Raw genomic sequence first — 15,175 nt, 5'->3', positions numbered from 1 at the left:
GCAACGTCCCTTCTTTCCCAGAACAGCAGAGTCTGGCCTGGCCTTTCCCCCCAGGTCATTCCCATGTTTGCTGCAGAGCACTGGGATGCACTGTGCATCTCACGGTGCAAAACCAGTTTCCTGTGGACCTCCTGAAGGCGGCATCTGCCGCGGATGCACTGGCGATTGCAGGAGACATGATGGGACCAAGCTCTAGGAGCAGGAGAATCCCTCTTGGTCCATATTCTTGCAACATTTTCCTACTCTTACAGCTCCCTCAGCTCATTACCGGTCAAGGACAATTAAGTCGATTTATAGCACATTTTTCTGAATGGCACTGCTCACTCATTGCTATGGTTTTGCGATCTGACCTTTTCTTTTCCTCCTCTGGTGAAGGGCGAGGCAATGGGTCTCCTGAAACTCCATGCACACCCAAGGGCTGCATTCCTCCACGTGGGAGGTAGCAGGGCTGGCTTCTCTTGGGTGGTGGGGTATTCTTGGTTCATTAGTACTGTTAACATTTGGCATGCAACTCTGCTGAGGATTTTATTCTACTTGCAGAGCTGTATTTTTGCTAAGTCAAGGACAGCACAGCCAATGCCAGTAATACTCAGCTAGCAGCTTCAATTCGGTTATGTTTACCCATTGCACAAATAAACCTTTCCCCTCTAATGAAAGAATTCCAGTAGGCTGCGAAGCAGAGAAGGAGAATTTGAAGCACCATCTCCCTTTTAGCTTTTTTTAATCCCTGGCTGGCTGAACAGACTGCTTTTCAAATTAAAGCCCCATATTAAAAGCAGAAGCTGAGTGTCATAGTCCAATTGCCCCGAGCCAGCAGTGCTGGCAGTGAAGGTCACTCAGTGGCAATGGAGAGGGTGAGCGAAAGAAGCTGCTCTCTTGGACTGCGGGGCTCATGCTGGAGGGTAACGGCAAGAAAAACAGGGAAAGTCGCTTTCCTAACATTGCCCATAAACACAACAAAGCAATGGGCAACTTAAAGGGAATATAAGAATTTCTCCTGACACAGAAATGTAGCCCAATATGCAGATGTTAGTATTTGGAAAGAGAACTCAGTCTTTTAGAAAACTAAGCTACCTAAATCCATCTTTTATAGCCTATTTCTTCCCTCAACCAAGCCAAAAGATTACACACAATCTGACTTCAGTCCCTTCCTAGAAACGCATACACCAGCAAGTAAGCCTTAACGTCACGTCAAACTGATGTTTAAATAATCCTGCTGACTTGTGTTAGCAATATCCTTGACTGAAGTCAATACTTGATCAAGATCTGAACTAGTCATAAGTGTTCCTGGTTTTGCATTTGACTGTGAAACCAGTCAGCGTCACCAAGATGCTCTTGCGTGCCATATCAAACGCTGCAGCATTTTATTTTGTTCTGCAGATTTAAAAAGAATTTTACATCACGGAAACACTGATCAAGAAACTCTGCTTTCAGTGCTGGAAGAAAGCAACACACCAGTGAGGCCAGTGCTGCAAACTCAGCCTGTCTGCAGCGCCCCATCCCAGCTCCAGTCCCTAAAATACCTAGTAGCTGTGTCCAGGCAGGATGACAGTCATTGCGTTTATGCATTAACACCTGTGATTCCCTTCCTTCCACGGTTGTGTTGACTTGTTCTTCCCTGATAACCAATTCACAAGCCCTCAAAAATTTCTGCAAGTTCCAAAAGTGGGAATATTCCCAACAAGCCCTGTCTGACACCACTCAGAACCAACTGCTACTACAAGTGATACTCTATTATTCGTCCTGAATTTCCCCCAAAAGAAAAACAGCACTGGTAGAGACATGTACACACGAGGAGGTCAGTCCTGACTGTGGTCATCACTCTCTTACCGAAGCAGACGTGAACTGCAACAAATTTTTAGTTTGCTGACAACTGAAGTGCTGATCTTGCAAGCTTGCGGGCAAGGGGTCCTGCTGAAGCAAGAGGCCTCCAGCTATAAGTTACTAAAACCTTGTCCTAGATGCAGAGCTGGAATTCTCAAGAGCAGAGAAGCCTCTGCTCAACATTCACAGCCCACCCTAGCTATCTGCTAAAATACACTTCTAACTTCCTTTTTTATAGGAAAACCTGTAAAATGTTCATGGCTCACATTACGCTTTACATCTCCAACCCTGCCTCTTCAATGTAAACCTGTGAAAACTGCAGGTCTCCAAAGTCTCTTTCAGCTGTCAATGCTGCCTGTTAAAGCGTACGAGCAGACCCCGAGAGAGGGAGCAGGATTATTGCCTCCTTCTCACTCACCGGTTCTCCTCGGTGCTGCTGGAGATGCAGCTTGCACAGAGCTATCATCAGCAAGACGACCGGTCGCATGTCCAGAGAGCACAGCTAATCACCTAATAATAAATCTCTGGATTTCTGAAAATAATGGAATTATTATTCTTGGAAACAATGCATGTTTCTGCCTTCCTAGATTAACATCTAATTAAGAAGCCCAATATATTTACAGAGCACTTTTCAAAATCACTTTACCATACTGTGCGTTCATGAATCATTTCCCTTATCTGGGGGGTAAGGGCTTTGGTAATGCAGGGTGCAAATTAACACAAGAGCCAACTGAAAATACACAGGAAATTAGGAATCCCTGAAACCAGAACTGGCTGAAGCATGGGCTACAAAGCACTAAAAAAGCACCAGACAAGCTTCTGCACCCCCCAGTTTTTGTCTCTTACTAATTCTGTACTACCTACTAGGTAGGCAGTGCATTTGAAACATCTATTTTTCTTAAGAACAGCATCAAACGCCGCTGTGCGAGCAAACACTGGATTTCACCCAGTCCCCAGTGCGGTTACAGGATATGCTCTTTGTTAGACTGTTTTCTTAATCCTGCTTTAAGTTACTATCTACTGCAGGCTGAGTATTCTTCATAAGCATATTAAAGAGCTCTTCTTCTAGGACGCTGCCCCTGTTTTACAGCTGTACTATCACTACGCATCTAACAGTTTGCTCTTGCAATGCTTTTCTTGTCTACCCAACGTACAAGCTGCTTGTTCGCTCACAAATGGGCATCTGTGGACTCGGGCAGCAAAGGGAGCATCCTCGGCGTACTGAAAAAACCCCGCAGCGCTATATGCAGGGAGGAATGCAATGCGAAATCTTACACAGAAAATGTTTCCGTATCAAAAGACTCCAACTTCTTAATTTTTGCAACTAAAACTTAATTAGCCTCATAGCCCATCTGGCAATTTGCAAACCATTACCTAGCATTCTTTGGACCTTGAAATATTTAACATAATGAGGCCCTAATAAGGACTAATCCTTTCACAGAAACTGTTTAACTCTAGGAAAATAATGCCACTTAGTTTGAAATATTCTTCGTTAGCGATTGGAAGTGGCAGTTAATAAAGAAATTGTTATGTAAAAAAAGAAAAGGAATGGACAGCCTGCCATGCCAGGAGCCAAGAAACCAGGTCCTTTCAGTACTCGCTGCACTAGCCAGCTTCAGTGTTTACAACAATTTTAATAATTCATCTAAGAACATCAAAATCACTACTCAAAACAAATTAACTACTTGTTCCTCATTTGTCCTATATCTGAAGGTTTTACTCCAACAACATCAGAAGCTGAAGGCAAGCAATGCCACAGAGGAAACGATTCTTAATAATTAAACTTTCATACTGGGCTGACTGTATTAGCTTGAAGTTCCCAGGACTTGGATGAAAGGATTTAAAGCCAGTCTTGGCATGGGTGCCAGAGTCAACTTCCTAGTAAAAGGGATAAGCAGCAAAATGGAAATCCGCCAGGGCTTGCAGGAAATCTTTGTTAAATTATTTCACCTTTTAAATTTGAGAAGAATGAGCAAGGAGAGCGGCCCATTCCCTGAAACCAGCAGAAGCTGATCTCCTACACTGGGAGCAGTTACCCAGCATTGGATAGGGAAGAAAAACATCCAGCCGTGAACAATATTAAAAAGCAATTCCTACCACATACACCATAAAAATCACATACTGAGACATATACAAGGAACCTTTTTTTTTCACCTTATAAATGGCAAAATTCTGCATCAGACAGTTCGCAACTAAGTGTTGCTATTTATTGCAAATAAGCATAGTCAATAAAAATCCCTGCTTCCGAGCCTTCAGCTCCTATCTCTCCGGGGACAAGTGGAAAGTTAATTTCCTTCTGTGCCGAGAGAGGTCTATCATCACACTTGTCAGGCAGGGCCAGAGTAAAGGAGTTTTTATCTGCTAACTGCTGGAGTGAGAGCTGCCCACTAATACCACAAAGGTCAAGACCCATCAGCAGAGGATCCCAAGCAGGGATCTATGGGGTATATTTCATTTAAATTCCTTGTACCACCTCCAGAGCATCCCAGAAGTTGCAGCAGACAGCCCCAGCATGCAGGGACGCCGAAACCTCGCGCGGAGCCGAACGCACCTGCCTGAAGCACGGAGGGGTCCCCGTGGCCAAGGGTCCACCGGAGGGTTGGGACCAGCTGGGTGGGACACTGCGGGGGCCAGAGACCCCCAGGAAGGGCTGGGGTGGGTTTGGGGAGCCGCGACAGGAGCCGGCCCTGGCCCTGCACGACTGCAGGCGGTGCTGGAGCCCGGTGAGGGTGCCCGGGGCTTGCACAGGGGGCAGCTCACCCCAAATCCCCCCCCAGGGAAGAGGGGAGCTGCCACACACAGCCCTAGGAACAGGATACGGCAGAGGTAGAAGGGCGCGTGGCAAGTCCATCGTCTGTCGCCGGCAGTCCCTCTACTGAAGGTGCATAAACCACAGTAAAATCCAGCTCTCTGGGGGAGCGTTGGCCCTGCCAGGCTAAGGGGAGACAAGGGGATGAGCTGCTTGCCGTGGAGGCCAGGAGGTATGGCTGGATGCTGCCACAGTATTCAACTTACGGGGTGCTTGGGGATCCCACAACGTTCACAGGGACATTTATCCTGTTGGTCAGGTTGTTTTTTAAAAGCATAATTACATCCTGCCTTTAAGTACCGCTACTGACACTGCTCAGATGCGCGCTTCCTTGCCCCTCCATCCATGCCCTATCCAGTCTTCCCTTCCTTCTCCAGCTGCCCCGCACATCCCCTCACCACTGTCGGATAGTTGCCGTGTTTTTGGAAACCCCCTCACCCAGCTCACAACACAGCTGTCAAGCACACATCCTCCTGGGTCTCACCTCTCCGTACCATCCACGGTACCAAAGAGATGCCCTCAGTCCCTTTCCAATGCAGGATATTACATTAGCCCGAATGGCTTCTCCAAAGTTTTACATCCATTTTTTGAAATTCTTTATTTGCAAAACTTGGAGTCCATACTCAAAAAGCGTTTCCATAAGACATGCAGGAAGAACCCTCCTGCAGCACCAAGATTTTCCATCTTTGCAGTTCATCATTCCATACGAATTCTCAGATTTTTTTATACCATGCAGCTTTAAGTTTCTAGATGTTAGTTATTAAAAAAAACCCTCAACATTAAGCATTACCTAATGATTATCATCATTAGGTTTCAGAGCCAATGGTGTCAGTGCAATTAGGTACAGCTCATTAACATCCTGCCTGCATGCTTAGAGTAAGTATACTTTCAACAAGAGGTCTACCATCTCCTTCATAGTCCAGAACACAGACTGCTCAGTGATTTCTTCAAAAGACTGATGAATTTCAGTTCCCATTTCTGGAGTAAATTGGCTAGTAAAGATTTAGGGGGCAGAGTAAATAAAATTTTGTATCAAATGTATAGTGAAAAAACTATAATACCCACATTAAATGTGAGGATGAATGACCCTGACCCAACACAACCCTCATTTCTTCCTTTTGTCTAACCTTCTACACGTCCCCAAGACTGTTCTGCTGGGCTGCAGAACCCAGATGTGCTCTGCAGCGGACACGGGATATCGATAACAAGTAAAGGTTTGGCCAACACATTTGTTAGAGCCTGTGGGTCCCACCCAGCAACTTACCAGGAAGCGGACATCATCAAAGCCGTTCAAAAGCAGCTTACTCTCATATTGCTGCAGGCCAATGGACTCCAGCCACTCCCCGACACTCTGCTCCAGCATCCGCGAACCTGACGAGAGAGGAATCGGCAGACGCTTGAAAAGGGAAAAACCGTTAAGGCGGTAGCAGCGGCACTCTGAGGAAGACAGATGGCATTGCCACATCATAGTCATTACCATAAAGAAACTCAAAAAATTATGCTCAGAGTACAACAAATCAGCTGGCAGACAATTCCTCTTGTGTGCACAGACCATGGACAACAAGCTTCCAGTGCCTCCGCGGGCTCCGGGTTCAATTTGTATCCCAGTTAACACTCAGAAAAAGAAACACCTTGCCCGGGCAAACTGTTTAGAAGCACTCCTGGGACCATGACATCACATGCACTGCTTTCAGGGCTCAGGCGAGTTTCTTGCCAGGCAAACATATGAAGCCCAACCCCACAGGGATGCGGATCCACTCCTTGGCTCATCTGAAGGGGGCGGGAGGAGGGCAGCAAACTTTCACCCAAGGCATTCCCAGCCAGTCGTAGGTGCGAGGGAATGGAGCGGAGCCGCTCACAAACGCACAGAGCTGTGCAGGTCCTCTCATCCATGCAACTTCGGACGCACTACCCTGCTCAGCGGGCCAGCGGAGAGGGCCAGGCGCACTGGAGGCACAAAGCAGCTAGGGAGAAAATACATCTTCATGCAGCTGAGACACAAAACAGACACGACGGACTTTCAGAAAAGCAGCAGAAGCCAGGCTAGAGCAGCTGTCCACAGGAAGACATGCAAGACAAAGAAAGCACACAAACTGCAGCAGAAGAAAAGAAGGGCTTATACTTTTTTTCCCCAAGCAGTCCTGAAAGAGGCAAACCATGGTAAGGGTTTTTTCTCGCCGTTATTGTGTTAAGAGGAGCAGAGGCGCGAGAGACACCGAGCATGAGTCTGAGAGTCCTGGCACTGTCATTTTACCACCTATCCGGATGCATGGCATTTCAGCACGCTGCTCGGACCAGACTGGCTGCACCGGAGAGTCTAACTACACTGCTGCACTGGGTGACAGCAAGAGAGACCGAGGAATCAGTACAGTTTTCACCCAATACATTCAGTCCTGCTAGGTGTTTGGTGCACGCTTGTATTTGCCCTTCCTTCATTTTCTTCAGCTAAGTGCAGCTGCTGCATCTGAGCCCCTCATTCACACAGGGAGCCACTCTAGAGGAGGAGGCATTTTAGTTTCCTGCTTCTAAACCAAGTCAAAACAAGAAGAAACCAAATGCAAGCACACTCTCTCCTCTTCCTGCAGCAGCTCAAGTCCAAGACATGCCCTGGCACCTCCTCTCAGCCTCTGATAAGAGAGATTCTTCCCAACACCCTACAGAAGCTGGGCAGGCAAGCTCTCCCTTCCCTCACCCCTGGGAAGAGAGTCCAGTGACTTGTTACTCTCCTCTAAAAAAGCTTGAGACCTTAGATATGACAAAAAAAGTTCAGAGATCTCCTTTTCATCAGGAAATTTGCTATGCAAGACAGGCAGAATTTTGCAGGCTTCTTAGCACATCTGTTTCAAGGGTATATGCAAATAAAAAGATGATCAGGAAAAGCAAGTTTGCTTTCTTTGAACCTTCGGGTCAGCTGAAGCTGCTTGGTACCTTCCAAGCCATCCTTCCCACCCCCGCCCGCTGCAATGGCTGCACAACGCAGAGCTCACGGTGTTATCTGGAAATTCTTGGGGTAAAGGATCCTGCTGCTCTGGTCCACAGAAGAGCTCCTCTGCCAGGCGAGCCGCGCTCGGCGAGTTCGAGAGAGCTGGCCAGTCTCTCTAGTGCACACTGCAGCACGAGAAACGCAGAGATCACAAAAGGTTTCCGTCTCCCTCCCCTAACACAGCCTGTGCAGAAGAGCAGCATCTAAACCTGGAATTTATGCAACAAACTCCCGCTCGCCCAGGGTCTCCATCCTTCCCTCCCGTCGATCCTCGCTGGTCCGCCAGCAGCCAGGCAGCCGTGTCCCCTCACCGAGCAATTGTGCGTCCTTGCAGAGCGCTGCAGCGGCGTGCTTTGTCTGAAGGCAGCGAGCTCCACGCTTGCCGTTCCACTCTCAGTCCTGTCTCCTGCTCTCGCATTGCCTGTCCCTCCCTTCTCTTCATCCTCTTACCCCTCCCAGCTTTTCCATCCACTGTAGAAGCAGTGAGCAGCCTTCGCAGCAGAAGCTGCAGGAGAGGGGAGGGAGACAGCAGCTTTATAACTCTCCAGTGGAAATTACTGACTTCTCAATATTTACTCAATGATGGACTACAGAGCTTGGGTTTCAAAAAATGATGTTACAGGTCTGCTTTGACAGTTCTAAGTGATTTGTGGCTGGTTCGTATTTAATTTGTCGAGAGAGAGGTGAGGGAACTGTTTGCTGCCTACTACAGCATTTCTGGAGGCAGTCAGGGTATTGGCGGGGGAATGAAACCACAGCAGTTCCTTCCCCTGAGCTCCTGAATTTTGTTTAAAAAAATTATTTACTCTACTCAGCCTTTTGTACACTCGTAAATCTATTCCTGCTTTTAAAGGGGAAACCCACAGTGACACCAAGTGCAGGTTTTCTGGTTTTAAATCCACTTCAAGTCAAGACAAAATGAAGGGGGGGTAGGTATTTGGAGGGAGGGGAATGGAGGAGTTTACTTTAAAAAGAAAAAGAAGATAACAGATGTCCAAAACATCCTTGTCCGAAAACAAAGCAGCCCAAAATACACTCGATATCTGCACGTTACAAGGATGACACAAGAACAATCAAATCCCAGTCACTGTGCCCCCCAGCAAGAGCCCGATCGCAACTTCTAATTGAAACAAACTCCTAACTCTCAGCTACATCCTTCTCCTTACACTCCACATTTTAGGAATCCTACCTTTAAAAGGTCTCCAGATGGCAGAGGGAAAAACAGTCAATAGAGTGTAGTGAGAGTATCTAAAAGTTGCAAAGAAAGCAAGCCAAGCCATTCAGTTCCTCTTGCAAGACATTTTTCAAGTAACATAGCATGCTTCCAAGAAAACAGGAAAGGGAGAAGACTATGAGGGCCCAGAAAGGTCCTTTTGTAAGTTAATTGTTTAAAGACCTTTAGTGCAAAGTTTGAGTCTGTTTGGAGGACGAAATAAGTACATGGGCCATGCCGGATGAAAAGCATCACCCTGTTTGCTCATGGAAACGGATAACAGTTTAACGTGACCTGGTGTGGCCTGAAGACATAAGACCAAGCTTCACCTGGAAGAAAAAAACGCAACTCCAAACAAGTGTTGATGAAACCACTGTCCACGCAGAAAGCGAGCATGCAAGAGAACCAAGTCAGGCAGTTATGGCTACAACTGGGGATGATCATCAGCTGGAAGTCCTTAAATCCACTGAGTGGGGGCTATAAACTCAGGCAGTGCATTAGGCAAGATGGATAGGCAAGGAGAATGTAGTCATTAGTGCTATCAGATGCAAGAAATACAGCCAGCATCCCACTTTACTGGAACTAAGATCAATTAGCCAAATGCAGCTTGCTAACAAATTTCTCCCTCTCATGTCAAGTAAAACACCAAGCACATTCCTCACATCCCAAGTCAACTGCAGAGTTAACTCACCAAGCCCCAAATGCATTCCCTGTCCAGTGCAGCATGCCTCCTGCCTGCATCAAGCTGATTTATTGAGCAGAGACCACTCATCTCCTGTATTTTGGGGGAGAGAAACACTGCCAGACAAATCACCATAACCCAGCGAGCAACACACAGGTTTCTTGTTCAAAGCCAGCAGTGAGATGAGACGCTGCAGTACAGTGGGGTTGAGTTTCTCCTGCGAGACCTGTACTCCCCTACCCCTCTGACTCACATCTGGAAGGAAGAGATGATCAGAAGTGGGTTGCTGGAGCTAAATAAATGTGTGACTGCAAAACACACATGCAGAAAGACACAGGCTGAACACAAATGTCTGTTCCCAGGCCAAAAAACCCTTTACGGCAAAGGTTAGGTGGAATCCGGAATCCTTTAAGAGATGGCGTTCCTTGATTCCCCAGCCTCTGAAAAGCACTTACCGACACGGATCAGTGATAGACTTCTTTCCTCTCGCCTATACCACCCCACCCTCAGGAAATATATTTGGAAGATTTTCTTACAAGCTCTACCAGGAAATCAGAGGGTCGAACTTGTTGGCCAAGAAATAGATTCTAGCTCCAAATTCTATAAACATGCCAGGATGCATCTAATTATCTTATCATCCAGGGGCCTCAGAAGTTTAATGTGCTCGTCCATAACACCATGACAAGACACTGAAGTCACCCTGTTTTATGAAGGAAAGCTTTACGGTACAGAAACCAGCTATTTGCCCAAATTTGTATGGGAAGTCTGGGGCATGGCAGGGACCTGAAACCAAGCATCTCGGGGCCTGAGCTTGTTCCAGGGTGACTCCAAGGGTCCCTGTTTTCCCTAGACCCAAGTCAGTTGTATGTAATAACTGCTTGTATAAACAGACTCCAAACATACTTATCTCTGCAGTAACTGCCAACCAAGGCATTTTATCTTTCTAGGCAAATTAGCGATTCCAGACACCAAACTAGTCGGGGGCCCCAATATTCTCAAAGCCCACCCATTTTGGGGTATAAGAGAGCATTTGGAAAGTTCCCTGCAGCTCCCTGCACATTTGTGATATGATCTGAAGTGTTAAAACAGCCCTAACAAAGCCCTGAGGAGCAAAAGCTAAATGCTGCTAGAAAACAAAAATGTAAGGGTGCACACACCCCAGGACACCCTTCATCTTCACAGCAAGGGGCTGGCAAAGCACTGCCCACTCTCTGGCTAGCTGTGCTCATAGGAAAGGAAGAAGAAACGGGGAATATGTACAGCAGCTGATCTGCGTATGAGGGATCCCAAACCGAGCGTAACACAGCACAGCCTGCAGGAAAACACCCGGCTTAAGGACAAGGCAGCTCCTGGGTCTGTCTGCTTCCAGAGACGGGTGTCCATTTTGCTGAAAACTCCCTGCACAATGGCAGCTTTTGCTGAAGTGCTGGCTCCTCCTCTCCCCTCCATGTTAGACCTCTTCACTAACGATATCGATCCATCACACATGCTGCTACAGCTACGGACCAGCTCAGGGAGGGGAGGGCTTGTCATAAAGCAGGATGCTAAACAGTTGCCATTGCATTAGACCAAAAACCACACACCGTTTTGCATCCTTCTGCAAAGCCATTTGACCCTAGAAAACATAAGCCTTAATCAGTACCATAATATCTACAGTGGGCACAGGTTAAACTCCCACTGGGAATGCACGGTGGATTCCTCCTCACCAAAGCAAAAACCCAAGTGACAAATGGATACGAGATAAGCTTTATTATGGCAAGCGTGAGCTGCGTGTGCAGATACATATTAGCATCTCATCAAGGAGACACTGCCCACCCGGAGCACTTCAGATGCAGCAGTTTGGAGGTGAAGGATTTAAAAGGACAGAATTCCTCGCAGTGGCAGCTCTCCAGCATCCTCCCTCACGCTGCAGTAAAGGCAAAAAAGCTCTCGAGTTATGCTTTTGTTTTTGTTCCTGATTTAAAGGCAGAGAAGGGAACTCATGCTTAAAGCATGGGGAGAAGCACGTGTCCTGCAAGCAGCCTTGTTTAGTGGATATCGATACCTACAGGTGTGCTCACAAAAAGCCTAGCATCACCTAAGTCGAGGCAGGTGGCAGATTAACCACATCCAAAGGGCACATCCACCATGACACTGGTGCTGACTCGCAACTGGCATCACCCCAGTCCTGCTCTCAGCACAGCCACTGCTCTAACAGAAGTAGCCAGGGAGGACGATTCTCCCCTCCAAGAAATCCAAGAGGCACTGGGAGAAGGCCATGTCCCCAAACAGGCAGGACTGTTCCCGGCTATTGGGATGGTGGCACTTGGTCAGCCAGGAAGCATCACAAAGGACAGAACTGCCGCAGCTGAACTGGTCTTACCATCAGAAAGAATCTCCTACGACAACATTTGCAAGATGTAGATTTTCTAAACCCCTTGGGCAGTACATGACATTTAGGCACCTTCAGTCCCCAGACAGCAGAGTTCATCGGCATCCATTTAATCAAGCTCTATATGCTGTGTCTCACTACAAACAGCTCCGTTTCAAAAGGCACCATTAAAGCCAAACAATTATCTCCTCCCTTGAAGGCCATGGACTTGGCTCCATATGGGAGACGACGCTCCCGAGGACCTATGGCTCTGCCTGCAGCAGCGGAGAGGACAGGTTCCTTAAACTGCTGGTTTCCAGCATGAAGCTGCATCCCGGGAAGAGAAGAATTAAAATAAACCTCCTGAGCAGCTTGGAAATGTGGAAGCGTTGAGATAGTCAGCTAAGAAAGGGGAAAGGGGTAGGATATTTCCCCACTCTGTGAACAGTATGGAGACTCGTCTAGGGACATTTGCACTGATATCAAAGCATCCTTCCTCTGTTAGTTCCACATCCCCTTCACATCTACTGTCCTCAAAAGAAGGCACAAAAAGTATAGGAAGAAAGCTGGTAAAATGGCAAAACGATCCTGTTTGACATGCAGTGCCAAGGCATGCAATGAGGTCACTGCAGGAGCAATGGAGGAAGATTTTCAACTGGGAGTTCTCCCTGCTGCTCCAGTCTGGATCCCAAACACAAACTCGGCACAGGGTTCGCTATTCCCCACAGCCCAGCCGCCTCCACTTATAACATTTATGGAAATGAGTGTTTTAACCGAGGATCGTCTCCCATCGCTCTGATGCTGCATTGCGGAGATAAGAGTTATAATAGTTGCAAACATGGCTGGAGGAGGACGTTGCTCTCTTTGAGGAAAATCAATGTACTAAATGACACTACGATTCCTTCTTCACCTTGTTTTATGGAAATTAGAAAAAGCAAAGACAAAATGCACAACTAAATCATCTCGCACACTATTTATAAAGTTTTATTATAAAATTAATAAAACTACATACTTCAAGGTCACAGAAGTATGTAGGTGAAATATATAGAAAAAACCCCTGTGATTAGTTTTATCTGGTTTGGAGCAACAATAGGGCATTTAGGGTTTTACAGGCAGAAAGTTGGAGAAGAAATGTTAAAATATTCCAGCAAAAATGGTAGCTTTCCTAGAAAATCACTGCAACACTCCAGCTACTCCGGACGGTTTGTTTTAGAGACTAGGTGGCAAAAGCTGTTCTTTACATCTTATTCTATTGCAGCCAGACTAAACTCCAGCTAAGACAAACTACCTGAGCAGGACCACACAGTCTTTGCTTGAGCATTCCTGGTCCCCAGCAAATGTTCCTTAATCTGTGAAATACCAACAGCCTCCAAGGGACACCTTCTGACACAACCCAATGTACACTGAACCTCCTTGTGCCTCAGCGGCAGCCTGCTCCAAGCCCGCTCTTCCCCATCAGCTGCCGTCTCACCCAGAGGAAAACCGTCCCAAGCATGCCCGCAGAGTGGCTTTATTTCCAAACATGCTCGGCAGTGAGCATGCAGCTGGGATGAGTGAATTCCCGTGGACATAACATGGATATTTGCTGTCTTAGCTATAGTCACTCTGATGTACAACTCTAAATACAAAATTCCCATCCTATCCTCCCAGGGTTGAAAGGATTTTGTGAGCCTTAAAGAACAAAATACTAGAATGTGGAGAGCTATAGAGAGGTTCTGCTCATTTCCAAAGGGACAGACCCACACTTACATAATGAAAAAAGCCAGAAAAAAGAGCATCTTGCTACTGCATTATGTATTTAAAACAAAAGCAAGATTGTTGTGGGGGTTGTGAGACCAGCCAGAAGACAAATATGCAGCAGCTCTGTTTCAGACTGACTGCTTAAAGAAAATTTTGTTGCTATCCACCAGAGAACAGAAACTCGAGACAAACATATTCTGAAAGGCAGGAGAGAACTGTAAGCAATCAGTTCGACTTTCTTAGAGGCTATGTCAAGAACAACAGTAATTGTAGGAGCCAGGATCAGTAGAACCTTCTATCCCTAGGACACCAGCTGGAGTCCTTACACCATCTTTCAGCTGCAAATCAGATTTTTATTTTTTTTTGTACGTGCAGAAAACCTGATCTTCCTCCTACACATTGAGCAAAAACGAGTTGTGAAGTTTTAAGTATCAGAACACAGTGGTTATTAGGCTGTGTGAGCAGGGACAATGAGCCAGCCACTCCGGAGCTGATTTTACTGCCGCGAGCTTGCAGAAGAGCACAAGAAGCATCCCAGACCACTCGCGCAAGCTGGCAACTCTCAAGTCCACCTAAAGGGAAGGACTATAAGGAGTCACTTCAGTTATCAGAAACCACTAATAAAAACTTCACAATTCTCAGCAACAAGCCTTTGTTTAAAGCTATTCAGAGATGCAAAATATCACCTCAAAATTTACCCCATCCTAAGCAGTAATACTAAGCCCCCAAAATTTACAAACAGGGAGTTTCAACAAGAAACAAAGCCCCCTACACTCACACACACACACTGCTGTCACTGGGTGAGTATTAATCAGAGTCCCTCCCCTTTCCAACAGGCTGGGGGTACCAGCTGCAATGCCCTTCACCCAGCCCATTTCCCCCAAAAGCCTGCTGGGAGGCAAGGACAGCTGCATTATATAAACTTAAATGAATCTACCTAGGGGAGTATTGAATTAAGACTGCTGGTAGAAGTATTGAGCATTATACTGGGAAGCTGAGGTCTGCTCCTTCTGTGCCAGAGCCGCCTTCTCCCTTCTGGGAGCTAAAGCAGGTTAAAAAGAGCTGCACGCAGGAGCCAACACCTTCTTTTTGTACAGAGCACAACCAAGACAGACACACACAAGCTGGGTACGCTACCTGAGATCCTCTGCTGCTCCTGAGAAAAGTCAATGCCTTCACCGATGGAACTCATGATTTTCTCAATCTGAAAATAAAAAAAAAAAGCACATGGTACATTATTCATAAAGCCTCAGGAAAAGTTAAAGGCAGCCCTGGGATTTCACCTGCCATGTGACTGCTGAAGAAATCCAGGAAAGGATGTTAAGATACCTCTTGACCCAGAAAAGGTACCCTTAACACCTTGCCTGGAAAAGTCTTCGTAAGGATGGATGACTCAGAAGGGATGCAGAGAGGTTGGGACTCCACAGAGCCTTTCCCTTCCACAACTTGTCAGTGCCTGAAAATAAACAGCTCCAACAAAACCATCCCTCTGGAGCACAAAATCAGGGAGAAGGAAAGGAACCCCAAACTCCTCAGCTCACCCTGTATAAACATGCAGCCCCACCTTCACCAGC

At 46.7% G+C, this 15,175-nt stretch overlaps 1 protein-coding gene across 5 annotated transcripts in view; it reads right to left on the bottom strand.

The window, feature by feature from the left end:
* Positions 1-15,175, bottom strand: part of ANKS1A (ankyrin repeat and sterile alpha motif domain containing 1A) — a 110,619-nt gene that overhangs the window by 23,982 nt on the left and 71,462 nt on the right. For all 5 annotated transcript variants that reach the window (XM_049831706.1, XM_049831707.1, XM_049831708.1 and 2 more), the window contains 2 exons: positions 14,739-14,805; positions 5,898-6,004 (listed from right to left, as the gene is read on the bottom strand). In XM_049831706.1, the coding sequence (XP_049687663.1) occupies positions 5,898-6,004; positions 14,739-14,805 (174 nt within the window). The remainder of the gene's footprint in view (positions 1-5,897; positions 6,005-14,738; positions 14,806-15,175) is intronic.

Source organism: Accipiter gentilis, chromosome 29 (assembly GCF_929443795.1).
Source record: "Accipiter gentilis chromosome 29, bAccGen1.1, whole genome shotgun sequence".
In the NCBI taxonomy this organism is placed as follows: domain Eukaryota; kingdom Metazoa; phylum Chordata; class Aves; order Accipitriformes; family Accipitridae; genus Astur; species Astur gentilis.
The sequence above is the reverse complement of the archived record's forward strand: the minus strand, read 5'-3'. Positions and strand labels throughout refer to the sequence as shown.